The 15,220-nt window shown below is 35.6% G+C and overlaps 1 protein-coding gene across 5 annotated transcripts; it reads right to left on the bottom strand.

The window, feature by feature from the left end:
• Window positions 1-5,495: 5,495 nt before the first annotated feature.
• LOC120089462 (oligoribonuclease) lies at window positions 5,496-14,822 on the bottom strand. Of its 5 annotated transcripts, XR_005485181.1 has the most exons (10): window positions 14,569-14,822; window positions 13,824-13,952; window positions 11,263-11,339; window positions 10,825-10,906; window positions 10,648-10,703; window positions 8,605-8,691; window positions 6,668-6,758; window positions 5,995-6,153; window positions 5,841-5,911; window positions 5,496-5,739 (listed from the first exon to the last, which is right to left on the bottom strand). XR_005485181.1 is itself a non-coding variant. In XM_039046942.1 (9 exons), the coding sequence occupies exons 1-8, from the start codon at window positions 14,690-14,692 to the stop codon at window positions 6,038-6,040; spliced, it is 762 nt and encodes a 253-aa protein (XP_038902870.1). In that variant the 5' UTR covers window positions 14,693-14,822; the 3' UTR covers window positions 5,496-5,739; window positions 5,995-6,037. The 5 variants fall into 5 exon arrangements, 3 of the variants coding, with proteins under 3 accessions (XP_038902870.1, XP_038902868.1, XP_038902871.1); XR_005485180.1 differs by having other exon boundaries at window positions 5,841-6,153; XM_039046942.1 differs by lacking the exon at window positions 5,841-5,911.
• Between the last annotated feature and the right edge of the window lie 398 nt (window positions 14,823-15,220).

Raw genomic sequence — 15,220 nt, 5'->3', positions numbered from 1 at the left:
ACGCATCCTAGGAAGTGTTAGTCGAAACTTTTCTCAACCCGTTCACCGCATACTCATCGCATTTCCTGTTTATCAACTCTTTTCAAACTCCACCGCATTTGTTTATTTTTCATTAACGCAAACAACAATACCAACACTTTATTTATTTATCCGGTTACCGCAAAGTTTTCATAAAAACTACCAACGCAACCTGTTTTTCACAAGTCTCTGAGTTCGACCCTGGACTTACCAGGAAACTCAGTGGAATTTACACTTGGATTTCCTGAGGAAACTTGAGTGCACAACACAATTTCACCATCGCATATCATCCATAATTCACTTCATAAAAATAAAACATCAGTACCTATAGGGCGCTTTCGCTAGGCGAATGAAGCCAGCGTTCACTAGCTCATCTAGTTGTTTCCTGAGTTTAGCGAGTTTCAGATGAGTCATCTAGTAAGCATTTTTCGCCCGCAGTTTGGCTTCTGGTACCAGTTCAATCTCATGATCGATCTCCCATCGAGGAGATAGAGTCTTTGGTAAGCTTCTCAGCATAACATTGGCAGGAACAGGCTCTTTCCCTATAGGCTCATCAACAACTAAGATAGCCCTAAAGATGGGCTCTTCTCTACTGAGCCATTTCTTCAGTTGGAGGGCAGAGATCATCCTCACTCTACTAATCTATTTCATGTTGGTTGAGACTATCATGGGGTTATTGCTTGTAATGATTAGGCACTTAGTCAAGGGCATGGGGATGACTTTATGCTCCAAGAGGAACTCCATTCCAAGCACAACGCCAAAGTCATCCATGCACATGACAACAAAATCAAGATTTCCATTCCATTCCTCCGTTTTCAAAGACACCTTTTTCAAAGTCCCCACAACGGGGAGGGCTTCAGAGTTAGCAGCTTTCATCTTCCCTTTCAACTTTCAATCCCAGACATTGAACTTCCGGCTTTGAAATGAAATTATGGGATGCCCCTGAGTCTACCATGATGCCTTTTGCAATCTTGGAGTTGATGATGGTATCAATGAACATAAGTCCCCTTTCTAAAGCATCCTTATAATAGAAGGCTTTCTTTTGCATTGCTACTAAGAATTTCAACGCTTCCACTTGGGGAGTTTCCGCATCCTCTTCTTCCTTTTTAGCTTCATCTTCTGCCTCTGTTTCACTACTATATTGTACTGAGGCTTGTAAGCCTGTCAAGGCAGCTTGGTGTGGGTACTCAGCTACCCGGTGAGGCCCTTTGCACAGAAAGCAAGAGAGGGGCCTTTGTTGATTCGGGTTTGCTTGATAGAGCCCCCGGTAGGGGCTGCACCTGTGGTTTGCGATTTCTTGTCATTCCCAGCATTCTTCGGAGGATTCGGCTTGAGAGCCTTATTCCCTTGATTCGACGCTTGTGCATTTTTCTTTTTGGAGGTTGTTTAGTGATGTAGTCAAGTAATCTCTCCGCTACGGCCAAGGCAAAAGCAAGATCCTGAACTTTTTGCTCGTATAGTTTAGTTCTTGCCCATGACTTCAGTCCCTCGACAAAGCAGAACACTCTATCCTTCTCGAACATGTCCCTGATGTCTAACATGATAGGTAAGAATTGTTTCACATAATCACTTATTGTCCCTGTATGTTTAAGTTCTCTTAACTTCCTTCTTGCAATGAACTCGACATTCTTGAGGAAGAATTGGGCTCTTAGTTCTCTCTTAAAATCTTCCCATTTTTCAATGATGCACAGATCGTTCTGAATATCATTTACTTTGGACCTCTACCACAGCTTTGCATCATCAACAAGATGCATCAAGGCCATCGTCACCTTTATTTCTTCGATGACGGTCCCACTCGCTTTGAAATATTGCTCCATGTCAAAGATGAAATTCTCAAGTTCTTTAGCATCACGGTTCCCATTGAAAGTTTTGGGTTCCGGGATCTTGAGCTTGCTCGACACAATGCCTATTGGGTTTGAGGTCAAAGTATCTATTTTTGCATATATTACAGGAATTGATTGCATGCGTCGGTCCCAGACAATCGCAAGGCTGACTGCATGCGTTGATCGTCATAAAGACTAGTTTGTCGCATGGAATGCTGCATCCACAGAGTGATAATCGGGCTAGAAGACTGATCGTAAGGTAGATGAAATGTGTTGACACTTTAAGAGAAACAAGCATGAATGCATACCTTAGGAGTATCAACAAGATAAGGTGATGTTGACATTTCCCATACTGCGATAGAGGCAGTAGCGAGTCAGAATGGGGGATCAAAGTTGTCGGCGTTTGAACTCTATAAATAAAGCCTTAGATCTTCACTTCAAACTATCTGAGTTTCTGCCTTAAGGCAGATTCTTGTGATCACAAATGAGAGCATGAGCAAGATACTCTTTGAGGATTCTTCACCTCCACAGCCCATTCCGAGTGACGACCAGCGCCTGTCTCTTATACACATCTAGATGTGTATAAGAGACAGTCACAAATGAGAGCATGAGCAAGATACTCTTTGAGGATTCTTCACCTCCACAGCCCATTCCGAGTGACGACCGGAGATAGAGCTCAAGAGAGACTTCTCCACCATCCATCCATGGCACCACCAGCAGCCTTGACGCATTTCGGATGAGAAGCAAGAGATTGCCTACATCTAACTCTCCACCTCTCCTCTTATCTCTGTATTGTATTATATTTTAGCTTAAGATAATAATATATTTTGTAATCAATGCATATCTTAGTTCCTTTAGCACCATCTTCATCATCTTCTTTGTCTTTATAATCATCTACATTCATCATTTAGTTAAGTATCGAAGACAGTCGCATACTCAGTCATGCGGCCTAGAGATATGACGCATGTAGTAAACCACCGAGAGGTGTGCATTGCACGAATATAGTGAGTTAATCCTCCTTGCTTGGTATGAGGCTGTCGCAATGTTTGTCTATGAGCTGATTAGCTACAACCAACTGCCCGAGAGGATAAGCAGTGAGTCACACTCAAGCAAAGTAAGCTTTGTTCCTAGAGACAGGAACAATCTTATGTTCGACCCAACCATGCATTATAGAGATGTAAGTATGCGGCTGGCCATCGAAAGGTGTGCGTGCGTTAGTGTTGAATGACCTAACATATTGAAGTCATCTTATTATGTGTTAACAGTTGCTGCATCTCTACCAATTCTCATAGTTAACTTCCTTTGCACAATATGTTTAGTTAGGAGTACGAGTAGCGCATAATCCTTTAACTTTTGTCTTTTTACTTTTATTCATCGCCTCAAACGCATTACTTCATAAAAATTATTTAGTTACAAGTCCCTGTGTTCGACCTTGGATCATCCCGAGAAACTTGCATTCTCGTTATACTTGGCAAGAAAGCAAGAAAACTTGTGATAGGAACGCATGATCATTGCATACAAGCTTAACGCATATTGCATATTTTCCAGTCCAACGCATGACCGTCGACGCATAGAGATTAACGAATAACAAAATATTAATGTATTTATCCTCTCCCTTTTCCTACGAACAAGTTTTTGGCGACATAACCTCCACTCACGTTTTGAGAGAAAATTGTTTTATAAAACATGAGAGGAAAAACATTGAAAACATCATTAAAAAAATGCATTGAAGACTGACAGTCGCAAGAAAGCTTTAATTACAAGGAGTACATCAATACATCGGTCGGGAAGTTGACTAGTGGGTCTCTTCTATAGTGCATTCTGAGCAATTTCTAAAATGCCTAGCTAGCATATCAAAAGTGGCGTGCGGTCACTTGTATGAAAAACAACTTCGAATCAAAACAACTTACTAAACTAATTACAAGATTCAAAGATGGGATGGTTGAGGATGGTTTGGACATGCGGCCATGGGTTAACATTACCTAGACGAGCATGTCCAAGACACCCAGCATACCTAAGTTTTAGATGGGTGCAATCTGGTTGCACTTAAGTTTTTCTCTTCCCAATTTTCCATCACTAAATTTTTCCATCTCTCTGCCACGGTATTTTCTTTCTCAAATTTTCCATTCTCTCTCATCTCATCCATTTTCTTCTATGGCTCCATTTCTTGTTCTCTTTTAGTCTTCTTTTCCCTTCTTTCTCCTCTTGACTCTTGTTTCTTAATTTATTATTGCTTTTCAATGGTTCTTCTTCATTTATGAAGTTCTTAGTAGATATTATTGATTTTTTTTTTCCATATTTCTTCTCTTCTATGCTTTTTGTTCTTTATTTCTTCTCACTTTCTTTCTTTTTTTTCCCTTTTTAGTTCACCGGAGGCATCAAACCGATAAGCACGACCGATTGCTTATGGTCGACGTCGGACAGTGATGCCAACAACTCCAAAACCGATGAGAACCAATCCATCCGTAGCCGACGCCAGTTTGAGTCCAAAACTGATGTCGACAAACCAATGATCACCCTTAATAATTATACTAATAATTATAATATATTTTTCAAGTATATTATACTAGTAATAATAATACACACGCATTTCATTCAATGTGAAAATATAATATTAAAAGAAAATGCACATGGATTGCAAAATGTTATTAAACTTGTACAATACATAAGTTGCATGCATACAATTATTACAAGTAGAAGAAACCACAAGTTTCCCGTGTTTGCTCACGAGTTTGAATCTCCCGCGAAAGCAAGTTTTCATTTGCCCTTCCTTTTAAGTGAGCTTTAGTTTTAAGTTTTAGTAAATAATTTCATACGGACAAAAAAGAAGAAAATATCCCTCTTTTATTCATCTCTCCCCTTAATTTCTATGTTTTGGAATCAGATAGAGAAATGCTAAAGGGGCAAAAAGATGGAATCCCAATAAACCCTTCAACAATTTTGTAGTAACCAAAACCATTTTGCCATTTTCAAAAGTTGATATGAACAAAATTTAGGTGCTCCTCAACTACACCTAAGTTCTATAGCCTAGCTACGCGACCCATTCTCATGGTGTTTTATGTGTCAATCTCACTTTTTTTAAATTGTTTTTCATCCCAATTCCAACTAAAATCATTTCGCTTTTTTCCCTTTTCCTTCTCCCAATCTCGAGCTCTACTCCCATGATTGTCCCTCTTCCTCACCAAATCCCCTATCTTTTCTCTCATAATCTCAATCCATACCCTAATTTCCCCACAGAAAGTAGCTCAACGAGTCGAAATTGATTAGGAGGGAAAAAAGATGCTCTACCTGCTTACCTTTTCTGTTTTTTGGGTTTAGCAAACTTGATTATTGATCCAACGAGGAACTAAAATTACTGAGGTCTACATTTACAAAAAAAAAAATATATATTTACCTCAAATATAAAGAAAATAGCAAATAACTTCGTTCCATATTTATGCAAATAACATCCTTGTACTCAGGAAATAACTTCAAACTGTCGTATATGTTGTGAACCAGCAGATCCTAACCTTTTATCAATTAATTTCAACAAAATTGGTACATCATGCATGCTAAATAAATCCCTTAAACAATGGCAAATTTTAACATTAATATATTATTTCTAGATTTTGCAAATTACATGAATATTTAAACTCCTTTCTAAATCAGATATGATTTACCACATTAAATTACTATTTCAACTAAACGCTAGCAAATTCACTTCTTTTTTTTTTTTCCACAGTAAAATGTATACCCAACAGATCGTAAAGAAAATAAATGATAATATATGATCTACAAATACTTTGATCCCCATGCATCTTTCAATTTGAAAGCAGTTACTCGACACAAATTCATTTGAGATTTCATATGCCTAAAATCCTCTCATACTATATAGGCTCCGAGCAATGTTATCCAGCAACTGCACTCAAAATAAATAGATTTCGGTAACTGTTTCAGCTAAAGCACTTTCAGACAAGATAGACAAAAATTTGATCACTTAGATCAGCACTGGTATACCACCTTAAAGAGTTTAATTTACAAAGGAGTAAGATGTACAAATCTATACAAGCACCACTTAACAGCATAATATCCTGATAACAGAAGATACTACATTATACACAATTGAATTAGGAGTTGAATGATAGACTTGAAATTTAAATTAAAATCTCCGTACCGTTCAGACGTACAATCTTGTGGTTATGGTGCTACCTCTTGCATCACTTTTTAGAATTCTTAAATATATTGTCCTTGTAATATTTGAGTTCCATAATGCTTTCTCTGATATCATCCATAGCCCTATGTTTATTCTCTTTCGGTGGTGCTTTCTTCTGATCTGGAAAGGAAATGGGTTGTTAATGTTTGGTTTTTAAAGGAAAACGTCCATACTGACAAACAGTCAACAAAAAGGCCAAACATATAAAAAAATTCCTAACAGATCATAGCTAGGCACCTGCGTGATTTCCGTTACAGAGGCTAAAACGATCGTTCTTGTTATGAATCAAGTAAATGTTTGATGGAGGAGAATAATGCTAATAAATATAGATTTGCCGCCTCAATATCTTTCAGAAATGATATTAAGATGGCTATGAACTCAGAATTCCATGAGGTTAATGTTATTGATTTGGTTGTGATTGACATAGGGTTTTCTTAGCTACATGGTTTTACATGGTTGCGATTGACCAATTTGAACGAGAATAGTGGTCTAGATTTGCAATTAGACTGAACAATTGCAAGAAAATAATACACGTCTAACTTTCTTATTTTTAACAAGAAACAGGATATTCAGAATAATATGCCCGTCATTTTTCTCAAAAGCCAAAAGAAACCTCAGTTGTCAAGATCTTTACCTCTTGGATACCAGCGAAAGCATAGAGCCTTAACACTACTGACGTCAACAAGCACATGTGAAAAAAGTCCAGCCAAATCTGGCATGTATTTCTGAAGGGAATAAAAACAGGCCGTTAGAACGAAAGACATTGAAAAGCAGCATTCATGAAACCATTAAAGAAAATAAATAAGATATCTTTAAACACTGAAGACTACGTGCAACTACCTAAGAAATTGGTGAATAGTAAGAAAGGAAATAAGGCTACCACGCCGAAAGGGCATATATTACATGCTAAATCAGCAAAATTTCCAAGTTTCATTAGAAGTGTGAACGTGGGAAGGGTCGTGTGAAAGAAGTAGAGAGAAATAGTGAAAAGGAAAAGTAGCCCAGATAGTGAAATAGAAAACTCAAGACTTTGATTTGGGCAGTAGGCAAGAAGAACGGCATCATGTCACCTAGTAAATTGGAATACCATCTCACAACCATAATGCAGTGATAGATTAGGCATTGGAAACGGAAGGAGAAGAAATGAGGTACTTGAACAAAATGGTTTTGGCAATTCCCAAAACAATCTAGCAAAAAGCAGCAGAATTTCAAGGTCCTTGTTTATTTGCTTTGAGTAAATGAACACCATAAACAGATTTCTAGAAACCCAAACTTAGTTCTAAATCCCAGCTGCTATTTGCTCGGCTTAAAAGCAGCAGAATTTCAAGGTCCTGTTTTATTGCCTCTGTTCAACCATGGGCCTTTCTCTTTCCCCATTCAAAGTCTATTTGGCTATGGGAACTGGGAAGTTCAGATACAGAAAAGATTGAGCAAGTGTTTTGCAAGTGTTCTGCAAGTGTTCTGTGGGCAAAGATTCAGAAAAAAAGACCAAGACTTCCTGACCTAATGCATAGTAAGCTTTAATTTGAGAATAGGGTTGTACCTTTCCACCTTATCAGCGAAAAGTGTTTATTTAAAAAAGAAGGTCCTATCGATTTCTTAATTTAGCTCCGTGCTGATAAAAGGTTAATTGGAATGTGAGCAACCGATACCAATGTATGAAAATTTTAAAAACTACCTGACTGAATAGGGGGAGAGAAAAAGGGAGAGGAGAGTATAATGGCATATCCCAATGAAAAATTCTTAGTTACATTATAATGAATATGAATAAACACCAAGGGGGTGTTTGGGGAAAGGAGTGGAATTGTAAACTCCGAGAAGTTATGAATTCTAGAGAATTGTGAAGTCGTAGGACCCACAGTGTAAAGAGTTACTACTTAATAGGTTATAAACTAATGTTTTTTTAGTAGTGGGACCCACAAACTCCTTGGTGAAAAATTCACAGTTCCACTTCTCTCAACTCCAATCCCCCAACTCTTGGGCCAAACACCCCCTAATAGATCCCAAATGTATTGAAATATAAAAATAATTAAACTACATGATAAACCAAATGTTGGAGGAACCTTTGACCCTCCTCTCATGAGATCTTTCTCAAGCTCTAAATCACTCACAAAAAGAATGTATTCTCCACCTTTCTCTCATTATATTTAGAACCTAATACAATAACTATTTCCCTATCTAATTACTAATATACCCTAAAAATAACTCCAATAAATTCCTATCACAATCCCACCAAAAAAAATTCAAAACTTTACGTAATAGATTTCAAGAGAAATTCTCAATAATGCAAATAGATTAGACATATGAATGTTAAGTAATATACAAATTTCATTTTCAAGGTAATACGACCTTCACTAAGGAAATGGAAGCAACAAAAAGTTGCTGAAAAACAGATAACCCAGAAGAAAGAATCGAAGGCAAACCCAAAAAAGCCAGGAAACAGTTGAGTATATTAAAAAAATTACATAAAAAAAGTATATGCACATATTGACTAAACTGAAACATTTACAATCTAACACACTATATGTACGTGATGTTATGAGGAAAAAAAAAATATTGCTTTGAGACTACCTTCAAAAAAATAAAATCCATATAAACTGAATTTCCAGCCAAGTGTAGTTTATAGCTACCAACATGTTTCTTCACAAATTCTATAACCTGCAGAATAACAAATGTAAGTGCATAAAATTTGAGCAAAAAGATATTAACCAGATTACACACATTTACGGTCTTGTTGATGATTCCTAAAAAGTTTATGATCCCTAAAAAGTAATATTACAGGTCTTCTAAATGCCGTTGGCTTTCTAATTTCAACAAAGATCATTTGATCATATCCTTGGGAAAAATGTCTATGGGACGTGGCTCTATGATCTGGTTTTTGGAGGATTTTTCGGTGAGATATTTTACTATATAGAAATATTGTTATTTTCTGGTTTTTGGAGGATTGCTGGGTGGAACTTATTTTCCTAGCAGTTATGTAGCCGAAATTAATCAACCTTCTTTACAGTAAAAAAGAAAAAGGGGAAAAAAAAAAAAAAGAGAGAAAGAAAAAACATTAAGGATGTAGTTGGTCAGCAATGCTACTTGGTTTCTAACAAGGAAGACTTCATTCTTCTACTCATCGCATCTCATAGGTTGGGTCCTATGAAGAATAGATATTTCATGTGAGACGGAGAATCAATATTGAATATGTATCTAAATATGCAATTTGACGTGTCCACTTTTTCTAGAAAAAAAAATAAAAAATAAAAATAAAAATCAGATATGCATGTCTCCTACATGAAAGGGACACACCGGACCTTTTTTTAAAATATATAAATGTTTGTGTGTGTATATAGCCCATCTAATCTTTCCCAACCCAATACTAAGCCCCCTATTTAAAAAGCTCACTGCCCCATCACAAAGCTAGAATTAAAAAATAAAAAACCAAGCCCTTGAATCATCTAATCATCATCTTCATGTTTGAGTCTCCAACAAAATCACCCAAAAAAAGAGAGAGGAGCGAGAGACCACTAGCATATCTCCGACAATTCAACTAATCTTCTTCATTTATCTTCGTACCTCTCCCTCTAATCTTCTTCTTCTCTGATCGATTTGACTCCAGCATGCCACTAACCTTTTCTATTATATTCTATTGACAACTGTATTTCAATGTTTGTATTGTATTTTGTACAATTATTATTAACTTGACATTTTATGCTTTTTAGTGGATTACATTTAGTATCTTTAGGTTAAATTTACAATATCCTAATTTTTTAGAAATTGACGTATTGTCGTATCTCATCATATACGGCCGTATACTTCACGTTTTTGCTTCATAGGGTTGGGTGGCGTTTGCATAATACTTTGAAGTCTTTGGATTGAGAAAATAGAATGGCCATCTTGGTGTTGTTTATGATTATGAGATACCAAGTTCATTTATTTCAACCTATCTGTGCTTAGATACGAGGACAACAAACATTTTTCAGAGAAACTTTTGTAAATAAAAGGCCAATTTTCGCTGTCACAGTGACCCATCAGAGTTCTTGTGAATGGCTGTAAGGCACCATAAAATTTAGGTTCAAACCCTATTTTGACCCCTGAACTTTTAAGATTTTTATTTTGGTCCCGATATTTTTAAACAATGCCTATTTTGATTCTTGCCATAAAGATTTTGCTAATGGGCTAACAGATTTATGTCTTGCCTTGTATTTTTAGACAATTAGGCTCCTACATGGCTTAACTGGGCTGCCACACATGCGTGAGGTGCTCACTCCATTGATTAAAGACGCAACAAATCCGGTTAATCCATTAACAGAATCTTAAATCTTAATAGCCAGGAAAAGAATAGGTCCTATTTGAAAGTCAGGGACCAAAATGGAAAAGTCAAGACCAAAATAAAATGAAACTGAAATTTCATGGACAAATAGGATTTAAACCCAAAATTTATCAAAGTAATATATAGATCAAATGATACTTTTTTAAAAAATAGAAGACCAAGAGATAAAACGAAAGAATAGATGGAAAATTATATATATACATATACGACATACATTAATAAATAAATAAAGATGCTAATAGTAAAAATTAAATCCAGAGGGGAGAAGCAAAAGCATCAGAGAAATTTTTACATACCTGTTTTTCAGCTTCTCTTTCACTAATTGTACTTTGCAGCACCTTTTTTGTCAATCCTAAATAATAACAGTGTTAAATTGCAATTTGTTTCATCCCCAAGCAAAAAAGTGAGGCAGAAAGCCAGGAGCCATTAAAATACGATGAAGTGCTATATTGATTAAGCTTGTCGGTTCTTACCACTGGCTGCATGATGACTTTGACACCATTCTCCCATTTTCTCTAGACATTCTTTTGATTGGTGAATCACTAAATCGGGACCCTAGAAACATAAGTAAAATACATAATGAAGCATAAGGTGAGGAGACTGACGTTGCAACTTTTGAACTTCTCTCGTTTGTTTTAAGCAGCAAAGACTGACATTGACATACAGAGGTCGGGATTCTTTTCGGAACTATATTTTATTTTGTTTGCTCTCTTATAAAAAAATATGTATTCCGTTCATTACTTTATTGATGAAAGAAAATTACTGGCAGATCAGATAGCCAACAATAAATAGCAACGAGTATTTGGTAATGGTGTATTGAAGTCAAAGAAAGTGCAAAATTCAATTTCACAGACAAACAAGGGGAAATGCATGCATGGAAAATACTGTTGAATAGCCAACAGCAAATATACCTCCACCAATTTGGTCAGACTGCCATTGGTAATTATACAAGCTATCTCCAGTATTCTATCTGTTTCAACATGTAAACCTGCATATAAGTAAAAAGGGTTCAATATTTTAAAACACTACAGAGAAGAAGGCAAAAAAGAAATTAGAAACAGATCTCAAAAGGCACATTATCACTCATGAACGGACAGTTCTAAAATTCTCTGGAAATGAACAGCCCAATTAGAGGCATTAACCCTCAACTCCCCATCCCAAATGTTTTATAGGCTGCACCCTTTATCTCTTAAAAATAGCCAGGATAGTATCATCAATCAACAATGATTAGGCCTTCTTTTCTGCACAAAGATGTTACATGGAATGGTAAAAGGAGTCTAACTAGAATTTTGGCTTCCACCTAGCTAAGAACATAGAAATCTTATTTATTTAGGATGTCAGAAAACAACTATAAAAAAAATTAAGGAAGCATGTAGTTTAACTCAAAACATAACTTCACCTACTAGAGAGTTGAGAAAAGCTTGAACGGAAAACATAGATTCAGATTAGTGGTCATTTTTATCGGTTGCAATTTCTTTTGCCCAAAGCCTCAAGTGTGGCAGATATAGAAAAACCAACCTGAAAGATTAACTACAACCTCATATTCATTGTAGTCAAAGAATATACTTCAAAAATTTAGGTCCAGTGTATAATAACCTTAGGATACAAATCATTTTCTTGGTAAAAAAAGCCTTCCAATCAGCATGATCATAAAGAGACTATAATTACAATATATACAAATATGTTTGTGTGGGTGTCTCCATAGTTCCTCTTCAAAAAACCTTGACTTTTACAGTCCATTCTTTTTGAAATGGCTCCAAGCCTCCAAATTCTTGAGCAAGATATAACATTTTGAAGACATGTCGATGTAACAATTGAAATGGACGAGGGAAAAATAGATTGTCGGTGTCAATAGAGAATGGAGGAAAACGATGAATGTTATTTACAACTTAGGAGCTATCCATATATATATAGGGTTGAGGTGAGGAAAGTGAAAAGTTTGAGGAAGATTTGAAATATGTTTTAATAGGTGGGGTGATTACAATTTATGTTCAAGAGTTTTCTTTTAGATTCCACACGTTCCATATCCTTGGTAGAAATAAAGGTTTGAAGGAATTAATTGGGTTGGTTTTAAGTGTTATGTGAGTGTGGGGTTTTAATGTGTTCTGGGTGGGGTTTAAGAAGTGGTGGTGAATTTCAATTAGTTGTTCTTTTTTTTTCTTTTCAATGAGTTTGTGGGTTTTAATGTCGTTTGAGTGAGAGTTAAAAGAGTGTATTCAGTGGGGTTTAAGAAATGGTGGGTAGGTTTTGATGTGTTTTTTATTCCAAAAGATAAAAATAAATAAATAAACCCTTACATGAGATAGAGAGAGGAGAGTGGGGCTTACTTTCAAGGTTAAATTAGGTTTTCCAAAATATACATGGGTAAAATTGGTCCAAATAAAGTTTCTTCCTTATTCGTATTTTTATATATATTATAGATATAGATTATAGATTATAGATATAGATTATAAAATTATAGAATTATAGAATTATAGATACAGATATAGATTATAAATCATAAACTACAGTTATAAATATAGATAGATAAATATATGATTTGAACTCTACCACGCTGTATACTATTCAATGTTCCAAAAAGTACTATCATCTACCCCTTTGTCTTCAAAAACGATTTCTTTCTTTCCACGGCAGCAATAATATGGTTCTAATAACAACCAATGCTACAAAATCTTAGGCACATTCTTAAAATAAATGTCAGTCAAACATTCTACCAGCCAATTATCAATTCAGTACGGTCAGCAGCAGAATAAACCAACTCTGCCAACAACTGAATCCAACCATAGTGAAGGAAAATATGATCTAAAGATTCCATCTGTTTAAGCTACAAACCAACGGGGACGTTTCGGGAACTTTCTCTAGAATTATCAATGGTGTTAAGCTCCTAAAGCTAATAATCTGAAGGAAAATTTTCACTTTCTAGGAACCTTAGAATTCCAGATCATTCTCACCATAGGAGCTTTCAACTTGTTATTTGACTATGTAGTTAATTTGGTGGTGAAGTCTCCCATGGGATTAATGCCCCACCCAAGCATATCTTGGTCTTCACTTCACTTAGACTTATAAGTTATATGATTATAGGATCTGTATTCTCAATAAAGAAAAACCATGGGCTATAATCTTGTTTCCATAAAGAAAAACCATAGGATGAGTTTAGAGAAAGCTATAGAGGTTATAGTTTGATTTCAAAAAAAAAAAAAAATTCTTTTTTTAGGGAGGGGTGGGGACAGACAACTTCATTCAAGGTACGAATTACCGATAAAAAAAAATGGAAGACAGACAACATTGTTTCTTTTTCTATGAATAACCAATCTTTCATTGAGAAACAATGAAAGAATACAAAAAAAATAAAAGAAAATTTAAAGAAAATTGCTCCAATCTAGCAAAGAAAAGAGGGAAGGGACTTTCTTATAATCCACTCCCACTCCCGAATCCATGTTATACAAGTTGCACATTGATTAGCAATAGTTACCAGTCATTTCCAGGTCAATCCAAACAAGAGGAAATTTGTAGTTTTCTGCAGCTACATCTGGTTGACCTTGTTTCTGTTTTTCTCCTGTCAGAATATCACCAGAGATATTAACTTCCTTCTTGCTTTTTCCTGATCAATAGTCAAACTACAGTGTCATGTTCTACATTTTTCTCGAGGATTAGATGGGAGAGGAACTTCTATAGAAAAGGAAATGCTCACAACCATCAACCAAACTTGAACTACAGTATCCTACTCACTGTGCATGAAACGTCAATGCTGTTAGCCATGCTAAGAAGACGGATTACTATAATATACATTTCCGTGAAAGGTTCATTTAGCATAGAACCAATAATGAGAAAAACCAAGTAAGAAAAGTAACTAAATATTAAGTGAAAAAACTAAGACCAAAGTACATTAAGAAACTATCTTATATGCCAATACTGTTTCAACTATTTTTCAATTGAGACTGAAAATGTTTAAACTGGTAGCTTAGATTCATGGGGTTTCTGCCTTGTGAATATCCGCGAAGCTGCAAAAATCAAAACCACAAACAAGAATAGTTTCTTGCCATATCACTTCAAATTTCTAATACAGCTGAAGAGACTATCTGAGCCTAATTCCTAGCGCCTCTGAGAGACTAATAGAAGGCAATCGAAGTCCTGAAGTTCTCAGAACCTTCAACCTTGCACATGTAAAATATGACACTCAAGAACGAGAACACACTTAAATCAGGTTATAAGCCAACCTGTTCTTGAAGGGGAAGAAGCAGTAGCGTCATCTTTGGAGGAAGTAGAAAGAGCGGGAATTTGATCGTCTTCAGCATCGAGCTCCAACACTGAGAATGCGTTTACAAGTGGCTTCATCGCCATCGCCCTCTCTCTCCCCAAATCTTGCCGCCAAAGAGATTAATCGTATCACTCCCAAACGGCCGAACTTCACCTCCCTCGACCACGGAGGGCTCTCTCGTCAAATTGTGTTGTATCAATTTTCCGCGTAGACTTGTAATTGAGAAATTGTAAAAAGTAGGTCAAATTATTTGTTTTTTTAAAAAAATCCTAAAATTTACATTTTGCGTCAAAAATGTCCTTAAATTTCAACCTTAAATTTTTAAAACGTACTCTTGTTATTAGTTTTTGATAGAAACTGTTAAAATTTTATTTTAAAAATATCCCTGAACTTTTAAAACGTTTCGAAAATACCTTTAATTTAATAAAAGCTCAAAAATATCTTCACTATTAGTATTTGAACAAAAAACCGTTAATTTCTCGTGACAAAAATGACTTTATCAATTAAAAAAATTAAAAATATTGATCAATTTATTTGAAGTTTTTTTTTAATTCGAAAAGAATCAATTTTATTATAAATTAGAGAGATATCCTTATCTTTTTAATATAGGT

Source organism: Benincasa hispida, chromosome 10 (assembly GCF_009727055.1).
Source record: "Benincasa hispida cultivar B227 chromosome 10, ASM972705v1, whole genome shotgun sequence".
NCBI classification, from domain to species: Eukaryota; Viridiplantae; Streptophyta; class Magnoliopsida; order Cucurbitales; family Cucurbitaceae; genus Benincasa; species Benincasa hispida.
The sequence above is the reverse complement of the archived record's forward strand: the minus strand, read 5'-3'. Positions and strand labels throughout refer to the sequence as shown.

Bases quoted from the DNA above. Each gene is read 5' to 3' on its own strand.
- LOC120089462 (XM_039046942.1), bottom strand. From the start codon at position 14,692: ATGGCGATGAAGCCACTTGTAAACGCATTCTCAGTGTTGGAGCTCGAT. The intron at 10,704-10,824 runs GTAAGAACCGAC...GTTATTATTTAG, and splicing joins AAGTCATCATGCAGCCAGTG to GATTGACAAAAAAGGTGCTG. The intron at 6,759-8,604 runs GTAGTCTCAAAG...TATTCCCTTCAG, and splicing joins TGGATTTTATTTTTTTGAAG to AAATACATGCCAGATTTGGC.